The sequence below is a fragment of the Ovis aries genome, chromosome 18 (genome assembly GCF_016772045.2).
Source record: "Ovis aries strain OAR_USU_Benz2616 breed Rambouillet chromosome 18, ARS-UI_Ramb_v3.0, whole genome shotgun sequence".
NCBI lineage: Eukaryota > Metazoa > Chordata > Mammalia > Artiodactyla > Bovidae > Ovis > Ovis aries.
This window is the reverse complement of record NC_056071.1, coordinates 37,975,837-37,990,838: the sequence shown is the minus strand read 5'-3', so window position 1 is coordinate 37,990,838 and position 15,002 is coordinate 37,975,837. Positions and strand designations below refer to the sequence as shown.

The window sequence follows — 15,002 nt, the reverse complement described above, 5'->3', positions numbered from 1 at the left end:
CTTTTCTGCTTTTCAAAATATTCCTCACTCTTGAGATTTCTCTTCAGTGATTCCCTCATGATGGAGCTTTACCTGATAGACCCAGGTGGTATCAGCTACCCTCTCCTTTGTGTTTCTGCATCTTGTATTATGATTATTTATGGGTCTCTCATCCTCAGTTTGACTTTGAACCCTCAACAGCAGATACCATTCCTTGTTATTTTTCTATTTCCAATATATACTATGTGACAATATATGTGTGTAAATATACACACATTACTATATAGTAGTTTCTAGATACATTAGTAAAACATAATGTTAATCAATTATATGCTTAAAGGTATTTGGCCTGCTTGACCTACATGAATTAAGACACAAAAATGTCTTAATTTTAAGTGGTTGCTTTTATTTTTTTTTTTTTTATATTTAAAATAGGAGTATTTTATTTTATTTTTTTGTTTTGTTTTGTTTTTTTTTTTAGTTTTTATTTTTAAATTTTAAAATCTTTAATTCTTACATGCATTCCCAAACATGAACCCCCTCCCTCCTCCCTCCCCATAACATCTTTCTGGGTCATCCCCATGCACCAGCCCCAAGCATGCTGCATCCTGCGTCAGACATAGACTGGTGATTCAATTCACATGATAGTATACATGTTAGAATGTCATTCTCCCAAATCATCCCACCCTCTCCCTCTCCCTCTGAGTCCAAAAGTCCGTTATACACATCTGTGTCTCTTTCCCTGTCTTGCATACCTGTCACCACCAAATAGAAGTTACAAAGTAGTATTTGGGCTCAGTATTAAAAAAATTTTTTTAAGATTTGAGATGTTTACAGTGCAGTAAACTTATTTGTCAATAGTTCTCACATGAATGAAAACTCTCAGATGGCAGAGGATTACTTATGTATATCTATTATGTGTGTGTATGGATGAATGATAGGATGTTAAAGTGGATATGGTTTCTTATCCTTTGGATACCTTAAAACTGATGAGTATGTATATTTAACTTGGGGGTGTGGTATTTTGAAGCTATTTTCAATATTCTAGAAGTTAAAAAAAATTTATCTACAACAAATCTTAACAGTTTTTAAAGCTTTATAACGTTTTGCTTTGGGTCAGACTTATCAATTGAATAACACTGGTTATCACGTAGAAACAAAGCTCTAGTTGGCTGTTAATTAAGCATCACCTTTGATTTTGTAAAAATTTTAAATCCAGTTATTGTTACTAACTCCAGTTTCTTTAGAGGGAGGAGGGTTTCAAAAAATAAAGAGCATGCAGAAAGCATATTAAAATAATTTTTGATCATCATTTCAGTTCAGTTGCTCAGTCATATCCAACTCTTTGTGACCCCATGAACCGCAGCACACTGGGCCTCCCTGGTCATCACCAACTCCCGGAGGTTACCCAAACTCATGTCCATTGAGTCGGTGATGCCATACAATCATCTAATCCTCTGTCGTCCCCTTCTCCTCCTACCCTCAATCTTTCCAAGCATCAGGGTCTTTTCAAATGAGTCAGCTCCTCACATCAGGTGGCCAAAGTATTGGAGTTTCAGCTTCAACATCAGTCCTTCCATCAGTCCGTCCAGACCCAGGACTGATTTCCTTTAGGATGGACTGGTTGGATCTCCTTGCAGTCCAAGGGACTCTCAAGAGTCTTCTCCAACACCACAGTTCAAAATCATCAATTCTTCGGTGCTCAGCTTTCTTTATAGTCCAACTCTCACATCTGTACATGACTACTGGAAAAACCATAGCCTTGACTAGATGGACCTTTGTTGACAAAGTAATATCTCTGGTTTTTAATATGCTGTCTGAAAATGAAAGTGAAGTCGCTTAGTTGTGTCCGACTCTTCGCAACCCCATGGACTGTAGCCCACCAGGCTCCTCCATCCATGGGATTCTCCAGGCAAGAATTCTGGAGTGGTCTGCCATTTCCTTCTCCAGAGGATCTTCCCGACCCAGGGAGTGAACCCAGGTCTCCCGCATTGCAGGCAGACACTTTAACCTCTGAGCCACCAGGGAAGCCTTAATATGCTGTCTAGGTTGGTCATAATTTTCCTTCCAAGGAGCAAGTGTCTTTTAATTTCGTGGCTGCAGTCACCATCTACAGTGATTTTGGAGCCCCCCAAAATAAAGTCAGCCACTGTTTCCACTGTTTCCCCATCTCTTTGCCATAAAGTGATGGGACCAGATGCCATGATCTTAGTTTTCTGAATGTTGATCATAAGCTGAATTAATTTCAGTCTATGTGTTATCTCATGGACATTTTTACTCAGTTTTTGTTTTTTCTCAACTCTGAGGTAAGGATGCACCTTGCAATGTGCTTATTGCTCAGTTGTGTGCAAATTGTGTGACCCCATGGACTGCAGCTCCCGCCAGGCTCCTCTGTCTATGGGGATTCTCCAGGCAAGAATACTAGAGTGGGTTGTCATGCCTTCCTCCAGCAGATCTTCCAAACTAGAGACTACCCAGGTCCCTTCCAATGCAGGCAAATTCTTTACCGTCTGAGCCCCCAGGGAAGCCTTTAGTGGTGTGTTATATTTTCTTGCAGTGTTTCTTTTTTAATCTTTTCCTATTGATTCATTAAATATGCAGGTAATTTATAACCACAGAATTTTAATGGTCAGAGAATATGATTATTTTATTCAGAGTTCGTATGGTTCAGGTGTCAGATTGTCTGAATCAAGATCCTATGTCACCTAGGACATCTCCTTAATTTTTCTGGGACTCAATTTTCTCATCTGTAAATTGGGGATAATAATATGTACTTCATAAAGTCCTTGTGAAAATTGAATGAGATGATACTTGAAATGTGTTAAGCTTTTCTTCTTCTTATACCGTGTTCCAACCTGTCAGTGCCAGAAAGAGTTAATACTTCTCCCCAGTTGCCAAAATTACCAGTAAGAGAAATTAACTGAAAATCTTGCAAGATGGAACATTATTTTATTTTATTATGCAAATAAATTTGACCTCCAGAGATTGTTTATTTTGCTTCAGAAGCCTAATTTCTTCTGTACTGCTAACCAAACAGTTTATTCCATTTTGTACAACAATTTATAATGAGCCTTAAAAGAAGTACTGATTATCTTAGAGTTTTTGGCTCAATTACCTGTTTGAAATGCTCAATGACTAAGGAAAGCATGTCATTTTCTCCTCTCCTGCACCATGGAGTATAACAATAGACTGTGAATAGAGCAAATCAGAGATACAAATACCAGTATAAGGGGCCGATTGTGTTTCGTGTGTAGCCTTGTCATATGGTTTTAATTTAGGTCACCTGATTGATTGTGACATCCAGACAGATAGCACATTGTCCTCTCTTGGAATCTCTAAACACTTTAATATTCCTGTTCTTCTCTGTCCATTTTGCTTCCAAACCTTAAGTGAAATGGAATTACAGCATGCACTTTGTTTTCCTGTGCTAAGTGATTATCTCTGCAGTGCAATTTTGTGATTAGGCAAGATGGCATGCATACACTCAGCTAATGCTGATTTCCCCCAGGGTGCAGAAACAGGTAAATTCATAATGAATTGATGTTGTGCTTTGATTTCAAATGCATGTGAAACCTCACCATACTTAGTAGTTTTATTTTAAAAATGTATTTAATTATTCTAAAATTAAAATTGAACTTTAGAAAATGGCATTTAAACATAAGTCAAGGGTGCTAACTGCTTATGAATGTTAATCCCCTTCAAAAAGTGAAAAAACAAATGTACCTGACATAAATTGGGTTAGGGGTGTCTTTGAAAATCTTTTTAATTATTTATATTCATTCTGATTAATTCAGAAAATCTGAATGCAGCTAGGTATTAGTATTGTCAGGTCCTAAGATTCCTTATTTTGAAAACTACCGTAATTATTTAGCTAATTGCTATCATGGTGTTGCCACAGTTGTTTGGGTGTCATTCAGTGGGAGTAGGGGGTGGAGGGAGAGGCAGGGGAGAAGTTACGAGTTAATGGTTGGGACAAAATATTTTCTTTAGCTATTTTCTTTGATGTTTTAAAAACGATTTTTGTCCATGATGGTGAGAGACCAATTTTAAGGAGGATTTAGCATTTTCAAAATTAGACACATTTTGACCAGATTATAAAAGCAAATTGATTGGTACTCAAACCATACCTTTTACTGATTTACTTAGAATAAGCATTGACTGTAATATTGTGAAACTTGAAGTGAGAAACATAATAATGCAATTTCTCAATCTTTTTTCAATTGAAATTCTTTTTGTAAGAAATATTAACATTAATCAGAACTCCTTGTAGGTAATGCTAGAGCAGGTTACTTGGCTACAGTTCTTTGATTAGCTCTTTCTTCCCACACTTTAATCTCTAGTGTACTGTCCAGTATAAGTAAGAGTACAATAAACCTTAACCGTATTATCATTCTCATTATCTTGCCATTGAGTAAAAATTGTACCTTTAATAAGTTGATAGTTTATTTCCAATAATAAAGCACATTAATTTGGAATAAAGTACTTTTATTCAAGATTCAAGGGGAAACCAACCCATTAAAATTTTTCATCTCCTTTTATGGTCCAATTATATGTTCTGTGAACCATCAATAATATTCTTTCTGATTGAAGTGTTTCACTTTCCTACATGTTCTATTTTCATTTGCCCTGAGGGATGATACTCTCAAAGTTGTCCTCCTAGTTTTGAACACCTATCTGCTGCTAAGTCACTTCAGTCGTGTCCAACTCTGTGCGACCCCATAGACGGCAGCCCACCAGGCACCCCCCCATCCCTGGGATTCTCCAGGCAAGTACACTGGAGTGGGTTGCCATTTCCTTCTCCAATGCGTGAAAGTGAAAAGTGAAAGTGAAATCGCTCAGTTGTGTCCAACTCTTAGCGACCCCATGAACTGCAGCCCACCAGGCTCCTCCGTGCATGGGATTTTCCAGGCAAGAGTACTGCAGTGGGGTGCCATTGCCTTCTCCGGGACACCTGTCTAGCAGGGGTGAATTGCCTACAGCTTCAGCATTCACTCTGCTACACTTTGCATACTTAGCAAGGTAAGCACTTCATACGTATTCTCCACAGGCGATTCCTTGGCCCATACCTGCTCTCCAAGGCACCAGCAGGAAAACTACAGATGTTAATTTCTCACACAGTGGGGCTGTTGGATATAACTCTTGGGGCAGAGTTAGGAAAGATAAGATGTAACACAGGAATGATGAAAAGGAGCCTGGATTGGAGACAAAACACTTATGGATAGTAGTCTTATTCCTATTTAGTAACTTAGGCCAAACTTTGTAGCTTCTTTGAACCTTAAAACCTTATTTTAAGGTATTTAAAAGTTATTATGGAGTTTTAAAAATTTGTTTTTATCTGTCTCCTGCTGGTCTGGTAGGCTCTGTAAATATGTCCTACTTATCTTTACATTTTTAAACTGGATTGGTGCCATTGACAGATAACATGGAAAAGGCATTTAATAAGTGTTGAAAAAGCGAGGCAAGAAGACAAACAGGAGGCAGAGAAGAGAAGGCAGAATAGAATCATCTATGTAAGACCTAAGTTTCCCACAAAATTCTCTTTGCATAAAACCTTATGAAATTAAGTGCACCTGGTCCTCTTCTAAGATTAATGGAAGTTTACACTTCAGGGGTTAAGAGAAGTCATCATCAGTCAGACCTTTCTTTTTATGTGTGGGAAACTGAGGCTCATGACGATTAAGTGAGGTGTCACTCAGGTAATGGCAAAGCCTCCCCTAGCTCTTCTAAGTCTATGGCCAGCTCTTCCTGGGCTGTACTCGACAGCCTCAAGATCAGACTGTGTGTGCAAACAGGTCTAGAAAATACAGCCCCACTCATTAGAATTTTGGAGAAAGCGATGGCACTCCACTCCAGTACTCTTGCCTGGAAAATCCCATAGACAGAGGAGCCTGGTAGGCTGCAGTTAATGGGGTCGCGAAGAGCCAGACATGACTGAGCGACTTCACTTTTACTTTTTACTTTCATGCATTGGAGAAGGAAATGGCAACCCACTCCAGTGTTCTTGCCTGGAGAATCCCAGGGATAGGGGAGCCTGGTGGACTGCCATCTATGGGGTTGCACAGAGTCAGACACAACTGAAGCGACTTAGCAGCAGCAGCAGCATTAGAATTTGGGAGAAAGGGGTCGCCTTTCACTTTGAATTCTCTGTACCTTTCTATTTCTTGATTTAAGCAACACCAAAAGAAACATAAACTATTTTTATAACATAATTTTAAAAATCCTGTGGAAAAGTATAATTAAAAATAATGAATTTCAATCCTCTGTATGAATATCATATAGAATAAGTATATTTTTCAAAGTGAACTGAAGTTCAGCAGTGTGTGTATTAAATCCCTCTGTTTGGCATATTGGTGAAGAGGCTGCTTGTTATTTTTAGGTCAGGATTTAAATGCTTGGTTATACTGCATAAGCGTTCAAACAACTTTATCTCTCCAAAAGAGGCTGCTTAGATTTCTTGTGTCCAGTTGGACCCCACCCTTCTACTGTACCTCTCTTCAAGGTCATATTCAAGTATACTTTCTTCTGATCTGTCTAAACAAAATTCATCAAGAGTTTCTTTTCCTTTAATATTTCTGAATACCGTGGGTTCATTTCAAGTAAGAGAAGAAGCAAAGTATTTTCAAGTAACATTCCCTATCTGTAAACCAAGTTGACTTATCCTTTTATTCATTCTTCTAGTGATTTGGCTATTTTTTTAAACTTTTTATTTTATGTTAGAGTATAGCTGATTAGTGGGCTTCCCTGGTGGCTCAGAGGTTTAAGCATCTGCCTCTGATGTGGGAAACCTGGGTTCGATCTCTAGGTCTGGAAGCTGATTAACAGTGTTGTGATAGTTTCAGGTGAAAAGCAAACAGACTCAGCCATACATACACAGTTATCGATTTGGCTATTTTTGAAGTGATCTGAGACCTTAAGAAGCAGGAAGACAAGAAAGAGGTTCCTGTGCCACCACTTGTAAAGCTGTGGTTGGGAAGAATGGAGTGGGATGGCTAAGAGTCAAGCAGTGTTGCATTTTGCATCTTTCCTAACTTTGCCGAGAGTTATATACATACTTGCAGAGTAGTTATCATGCATACAAATTATCTACAGATCAGGGTGTTCATTCAACTTATTTTTCAATGTTTTTTTATTTTTACAGCTTCTGCCACCTTTGAAGACTTTCAAATTCGCCCCCACACTCTCTTTGTTCATTCATACAGAGCTCCAGCTTTCTGTGATCACTGTGGAGAAATGTTGTGGGGGCTGGTGCGTCAAGGCCTTAAATGTGAAGGTAAAGTTATTTCCCTTCCTGGCCCAATGGAATATGTGCTGGGGTTACCTGCTTGTGTTGTGACCTTTTCTGCAATTTCTCCTTTCCCTCAGATATCTTCCATGGATCTGGGGAGTACGTGGATTCTGTTCTGTTCATTTCCTGTCTAGAACATATTAGCTCTGATCTGGGAAACCAGATTTTCCTATCTTTTCCCCTGTATTGTATGGATATGTTTCTCCATTATATAAGGTGTTGATTATTTTGCTAACAGACTAAACATTACAATTTATATCTTTAGCTAGAACTTGGAATAATAAGCATTCAATAAATGTTGAAATGAGCTAAGATTCAGAAGTTTAATCAAACCATCCAAGATCACTCAGCTGTCAAGTGACCAACTGGAACGTACCAGGCTTTCCACACCAAGATCATAGTTGTATCATCTTCTATGGACAGAACTCCTTGAACTGCTCAATCCCATTTCTAGAACACCATAATGTACTCTTAAAAACAAACCACTGTAGCCCGCGCCTTCCATGCCTCCCTGCCCTGCCCCCACTTGTTAGTGGCGGATGCAGGCGTCTGTGCTGCTTTTTCCACTGGGGGAGTTACTGTTGGGCTTGTAATCTGTTGGTTTTAATAAGACTCCACCAGAAAATTACTAGAGCTAATCAATGAATATAGTAAAGTTGCAGGATATAAAATCAACACACAGAAATCCCTTGCATTCCTATACACTAATAATGAGAAAGTAGAAAAAGAAATTAAGGAAACAATTCCATTCACCATTGCAACGAAAAGAATAAAATACTTAGGAATATATCTACCTAAAGAAACTAAAGACCTATATATCGAATACTATAAAACAGTGATGAAAGAAATCAAAGAGGACACTAATAGATGGAGAAATATACCATGTTCATGGATCGGAAGAATCAATATAGTGAAAATGAGTGTACTACCCAAAGCAATCTACAAATTCAATGTAATCCCTATCAAGCTACCAGCGATATTTTTCACAGAACTAGAACAAATAATTTCAAGATTTGTATGGAAATACAAAAAACCTCGAATAGCCAAAGCAATCTTGAGAAAGAAGAATGGAACTGGAGGAATCAACTTGCCTGACTTCAGGCTCTACTACAAAGCCACAGTCATCAAGACAGTATGGTACTGGCACAAAGACAGAAATATAGATCAATGGAACAAAATAGCCCAGAGAAAAATCCACACACCTATGGACACCTTATCTTTGACAAAGGAGGCAAGAATATACAATGGAGTAAAGACAATCTCTTTAACAAGTGGTGCTGGGAAAACTGGTCAACCACTTGTAAAAGAATGAAACTAGATCACTTTCTAACACCACAGACAAAAATAAACTCAAAATGGATTGAATAATATATTCCCAGGTGCCTATCCTTAGGCACCTGGGAATATATTAATCAATGTATTTGGACTATAGAAAAGGAAATATAGTAGTTTTTGATGTTAGCAATACTTGACTTTTTGAGTTAATGGATTTTCTCTTTTGTAATAGATCATTGTACTTTGTTATAAGTCACTGTGTCCTTGCTATGTAAAAATGTAACTTTATCACTATCTTAAGACTAAACAGATCTTAAGGGGAGCATTGGTGAAAGGATTTTCATTTGTTGTGCTGATGTTTGCTGCTAAATCTCCATGTTCCCTACCCTTATAATGAATATACCTAGCCTATAGGAAGAAATAAGTATTAACCTTTAAGCATATAGGAGAAATAAGCATTAACCTTTAAGATTAATCATGTTAACCTTGGGTTAAATAAATTCCTTTCTTGATTGTAACTCACTACACCCTCACCCTATAGGAATGTAACTTTATTTGGAGGGTGGTGCCTGGTTTAAGAAAAAACACCTTTGGAAGAAATAAGTTTTTTGGTTATCAGAAAGAAAGGATCATAAAATCTGTAAGACCTTTTTATGTAAAGCACCTGATTTTGTTAAAGGTCAGGACTGCTGACCCCCACGTGACTCTGCATTCATCCCTATATGTAACAAAAGGTATATAAGCAAACCCAAAAATAAAGAAATCGGATCAGTTTCCAGAAAAACAAAAAAAAAAAAAAAAAAAATGGATTGAAGATCTAAATGTAAGACCAGAAACTATAAAACTCCTAGAGGAGAACATAGGCAAAACACTCTCCAACATAAATCACAGCAGGATCCTCTATGATCCACCTCCCAGAATTCTGGAAATAAAAGCAAAAGTAAACAAATGGGATCTAATTAAAAGCTTCTGCACAACAAAGGAAAATATAAGCAAGGTGAAAAGATAGCCTTCTGAATGGGACAAAATAATAGCAAATGAAGCAACTGACAACTAATCTCAAAAATATACAAGCAACTTATGCAGCTCAATTCCAGAAAAATAAACGACCCAATCAAAAAATGGGCCAAAGAACTAAACAGACATTTCTCCAAAGAAGACATACGGATGGCTAACAAACACATGAAAAGATGCTCAACATCATTCATTATTAGAGAAATGCAAATCAAAACAATGAGGTACCACTTCACACCAGTCAGAATGTCTGCGATCCAAAAGTCTGCAAGTAATAAATGCTGGAGAGGGTGTGGAAAAGGGAACCCTCCTACACTGTTGGTGGGAATGCAAACTAGTACAGCCACTATGGAGAACAGTGTGGAGATTCTTTAAAAAATTGCAAATAGAACTGCCATATGACCCAGCAATCCCACTTCTGGGCATACACACCTAGGAAACCAGAATTGAAAGAGACACGTACCCCAATATTCATCGCAGCACTGTTTATAATAGCCAGGACATGGAAGCAACCTAGATGTCCATCAGCAGATGAATGGATAAGAAAGCTGTGGTACATATGCACAATGGAGTATTACTCAGCCATTAAAAAGAATACATTTGAATCAGTTCTAATGAGGTGGATGAAACTGGAGCCGATTATACAGAGTGAAGTAAGCCAGAAAGAAAAACACCAATACAGTATACTAACACATATATATGGAATTTAGAAAGATGGCAATGATGACCCTGTATGCAAGACAGCAAAAGAGACACAGATGTGTAGAGTGGACTTTTGGACTCAGAGGGAGAGGGAGAGGGTGGGATAATTTGGGAGAATGGCATTGAAACATGTATACTATCATGTAAGAAACGAATCGCCGGTCTATGTCTGACGCAGGATACAGCATGCTTGGGGCTGGTGCACGGGGATGACCCAGAGAGATGTTATGGGGAGGGAGGTGGGAGGGGGGTTCATGTTTGGGAACACATGTACACCCGTGGTGGATTCATGTCAATGTATGGCAAAACCAATACAGTATTGTAAAGTAAAATAAAGTAAAAATGAAAAATTAAAAAAAAATTATACCCTGATCTTACTATTTAAGAGGTGGAGTAGGGAGAGATAGAGCTGTTTGAATGTTGACCAAAAAACCCAAGCTTTCATGATGAATCCTATAAATAAGGTAACCATAATTTTTGAATTTTTGTTTGTGAAAAGGTAGAAGAAAGTCTGCCTAAAGGGTAGTTGTATGAAAATTTGTCTACTGTGTGACACATGGGAGAATTTTGAGGTAAGACTACAATGTGAAAACTATGAACAGTAGAAATGTTGAGAGAAAAACAGTGCTTTCGTAATTATTTACCTGTGGAAACTAGCATGTGAAATATTTTACATATTTTCTTAATGATTCTACAAAGTAGTCGTTATCCTCATTTTACCAACAGAAAGACTGAGGTGAAGTAAATTGTCAAGGCCTGGTAGACAAACAAGTTTTGTGGAGTCTTGACTCAAATCAATATAGTTCAGAAGTTATGAAACATTATGTTTAGTTTTCCCTCACAATAGAACTTATAGCAGCTAAAAATAGGTCATCTCTTTGGATTTTTGTTGCTGGACCCCTCAAAGACCAAGTCCTTTAAGTTAGAAAACATTTTTAAAACTGGTAACCAGACTGATTGCTGAGCTCATCCAATCACATCAGATTTCAGAACCCCACTTATTGACGTATTGGGACGATAAAGCTCAGAAAAAGCTTAAGAGAAAATTTAAAATTTCAAACATCATGAAGAAAAATGGAAGCAGTACTATTTCTCAAAATTCATAATTTATACCATATACTAGAGTAGCTTTTAATTTATCTTTGAACAAAAGTCATTTTTGCTTTCTTCTTCTAGGATGTGGGCTGAATTACCACAAGAGATGTGCATTTAAAATCCCCAACAACTGCAGTGGCGTGAGGCGGAGAAGGCTCTCGAATGTCTCCCTCACTGGGCTCAGCACTGTCCGCACAGCATCTGCCGAGCTCTCCACCAGCGCTCCTGATGAGCCCCTTCTGGTATGGCCTCTTTGTTTATCTGTTTCCCAGTTTACATGGGAAATCTGAAGGACGATGTGGTAACAGTGTCAATCCACGACAGTGCCCTGGCAGGAAGAACACAGCCAGGGTGTTGAGGACTACGTTTCTTCAGGGCCTGTGCTGTCGATTGGTCAGTGGCTCAGCAAATATCCAACAGCTTTAAGTTTGCTCTTATCTGTGAGCTTAGAGCAGTTTTAAAATCTGTGAGGTTTCATCATGGTCATGGAGCCAGAGCAGCACAAGCTAATGTGTGAATGTTGCAAAACATAGTTTGTCAAAATTTGGAAACCAGAGATAAAAGATGTTCTTCTCTGCAGATTATTAGAGTACTTTGTGGTATAGCTGACTATTTATTATGGGAGAAAATCTGCAATTTTCTCTTATGAAAAAATGAAAGTATTTACTTGTTTGCCATTAATGGCATATGTGCTGATGTATTTTCCCAGTGACACTGATTGACAAATGTCACGAGAAAAACAGCACGTAGTACTTTAAATATTCCCATATATATCTGTGGATATGAATTAAATATTTTCTTTAAGAAAGTTAAATTTTGGTTTTCCAGACACTCAAAGCAAAGCAAAAATTGTGATAATTATGTTCTTTTAAAATAAGAAATTTTTTTCTGAAATAAGCTAATGTTGTGAGCTGAGAAATCCTACATTTACTTGCTCTGACAGTAGATATTACAAAAAAACATTTTATAATCTAATTATTGTAAGTATCAATTAAAGAGAAAAAATAAAAATTATGAACCATTTAGGTTAAATAAATCCATGGAGTGGAGAGGAGTAATACATTTTGAAGCCATCTCTATAAAGGTCATATTAATTAATTTATTGTTTGGAAACTATTTTATTGTGATCTTTATATCACTTAAATTTCGTTACAGCATAAACTAGATCTAAGTCAAATGGATGCTTATTTCGATAAATACGAAAAGTCCATACTCTGTTACTGTGACTTTTTTGGGTGGAGTTTCTTGTATTTTCATGAAGTGAACCTGTTAGGGTAAGGCAGGCAGTAAATCCCATCAGTAGCTAGTAGATTATATTTTGGTGACTATTCAGAATACATGTGTATGATTATATATTATTCTAGAAAGTTGTATTAGAACTAGTGATACTCTTACTGAAAGGTGCTTAAGTCAAATTCTATTTACTTTTTCAAGTAATTCTCATGTTATCTTTCCAACTCTGAAGTTTCTTGATTTCACTTGAAGTTTTGTAAGTATTGATTTTATAATTTAACAGTTATTCTTGCTTTTAAATATGAAAATCATACTATTTACAGGATAGACACTTTTAAACAAGTTTAAGAAACAGAATTGTAAATCATTTTGTATTGTTTTGAGTTTTACCAGGAAAAGATTTTTAAAAATTAGTTAACATTTCATAAGGTTAAACTCGAAAGTTATTCATCATTAGAATAGACTAGAATCTAGATAATTAATGCTGAATATTTTTCTTTTAAAGCTATCTCAGTTTTTAATAATATATACATATATGCACATATACATATGTGTGTGTATATATATCCAAACATCATATGTATATCATTTAGAGTTTATAAATATGAATTAAATTATTACATGCTTGCATATGTATAATTTATATACAAATTTAATTTAGATTACCAAAGTCTTTAAGCGGGTTTTGTGTTTTTCACACAGATCATTTAATTGCTTTAATTGCTTTATTTAATCAAATTACTTAATTATTTAATTGTTCAAATTACTTGATTATAAACTATATTGTACACCAGGTGTCAAATTCATTAGTGATTTATTACTGAATGAAAATTTCATAATAAATGCTTAAAAATATGTTTGAAAAATGCATTTTAAAAATGAGATTTTCAACTATATTTGCCAAGAATGCTTATAAAAGTTTGATCTAATAAGATATTTATGAGGTGGGAAAATTTGGAGCCACAAGATACTTTGAAAAGTATTATATAAACTTTCATAACCTTGTGTAAAATGCTTTTCAGGTAATCTTTAAATGAAAAATGCCTTTGGAAATAGTGTTTGTAACATACCAGCTCTCAAATGTGTGTTTTACATTCATCATAGCCCTTTGTGTCCCTGACGGGTGCCTGTGTGTCTCTCTTTGCTTACTGGAGTACAGCACATATGTCTCTTTTCATCCTTGGACAAAACACATAAGACCAGTAACTATAGTTTAAAAGTTATAGTGAATGCCTAGACAAAGATAATATTATGGTAATGATTTAAAATATTTTAGTCCCATATACAGTAAAGAATATTTTCCACTTCTGAAAAGAATAATGGCCTATATAAAGATGGCATTGATAACTAATGCCACTAGACCACCCATGTTGTATATCTGCCATCAGTATAGATTTTCTCCCAAATGTAAGAAAATGACTTTCTCTTCCACATTAGATTCCTTGTTTTTAACTTAAAAATCATCACTTCACATACAAATTAAAGATATTGCTAATCCTATTAATTTACCCATTTCTGGCAAGTATGTTGAACTTGGATTTCTATAGTGCTGCTAAAATAGAAAGAAAAGTATAACAACATAGATCTTATGACAAGCTTAATCTGTCATCAACTTTGACAGTAAACTATATCCATTATTCCAGCTATGATGTAGTCCATTTTTAAGAAAATCCAAAATCTAGATAATTAATGGCTTAATATCTCTGCAAGAGTGTATATCTTTTTGTACATCATCACTTGTGTTAGAAGGAAACAAGAAAAACTAAGTAGGTACTTAAGGAGGGCACACTAATATGTTTTTCATTATGTATAAGTAAACTTACTAAGACTAAATCAGTTTTATAAACTTTTAGACAGTTGCAGAGGGGAAGTCAAGATTCAGTCAGTTCAGTTGCTCAGTCATGTGCGACTCTTTGCAACCCCATAGACTGCAGCACGCCAGGCTTCCCTGTCCATCACCAACTCCTGGAGCCTATTCAAACTCATGTGCGTTGTATTGGTGATGCCATCCAACCAGCTGTCCTCTGTTTTCCCCTTTTCCTCCTGCCTTCAGTCTTTCCCAGCATCAGGGTCTTTTCAGAGTCAGCTGTTCGCATCAGGTGGCCAAAGTATTAGAGTTTCAGCTTGAGCATCAGTCTTTCCAATGAATATTCAGGACTGATTTCCTTTAGGAAGGACTGGTTGGATCTTCTTGCAGTCCAAGGGATTCTCAAGAGTCTTCGCCAACACCATAGTTCAAAAGCATCAATTCTTCAGCAGTCAGCTTTCTTTATAGTCCAACTGTCACATCCATACATGACCACTGGAGAAAACATAGCTTTGACTAGACGGACCTTTGCTGACAAACTAATGTCTTTGCTTTTTAATATGCTGTGTAGGTTGGTCATAGCTTTTCTTCCAAGGAGCAAGAGTCTTTGAA

General features: G+C 36.6%; 1 protein-coding gene across 3 annotated transcripts in view; it reads left to right on the top strand.

The window, feature by feature from the left end:
• PRKD1 (protein kinase D1) overlaps positions 1-15,002 on the top strand; it is a 351,724-nt gene that overhangs the window by 257,450 nt on the left and 79,272 nt on the right. For all 3 annotated transcript variants that reach the window (XM_042235286.2, XM_027957223.3, XM_042235288.2), the window contains exons 3-4: positions 7,118-7,249; positions 11,432-11,592. In XM_042235286.2, the coding sequence (XP_042091220.1) occupies positions 7,118-7,249; positions 11,432-11,592 (293 nt within the window). The remainder of the gene's footprint in view (positions 1-7,117; positions 7,250-11,431; positions 11,593-15,002) is intronic.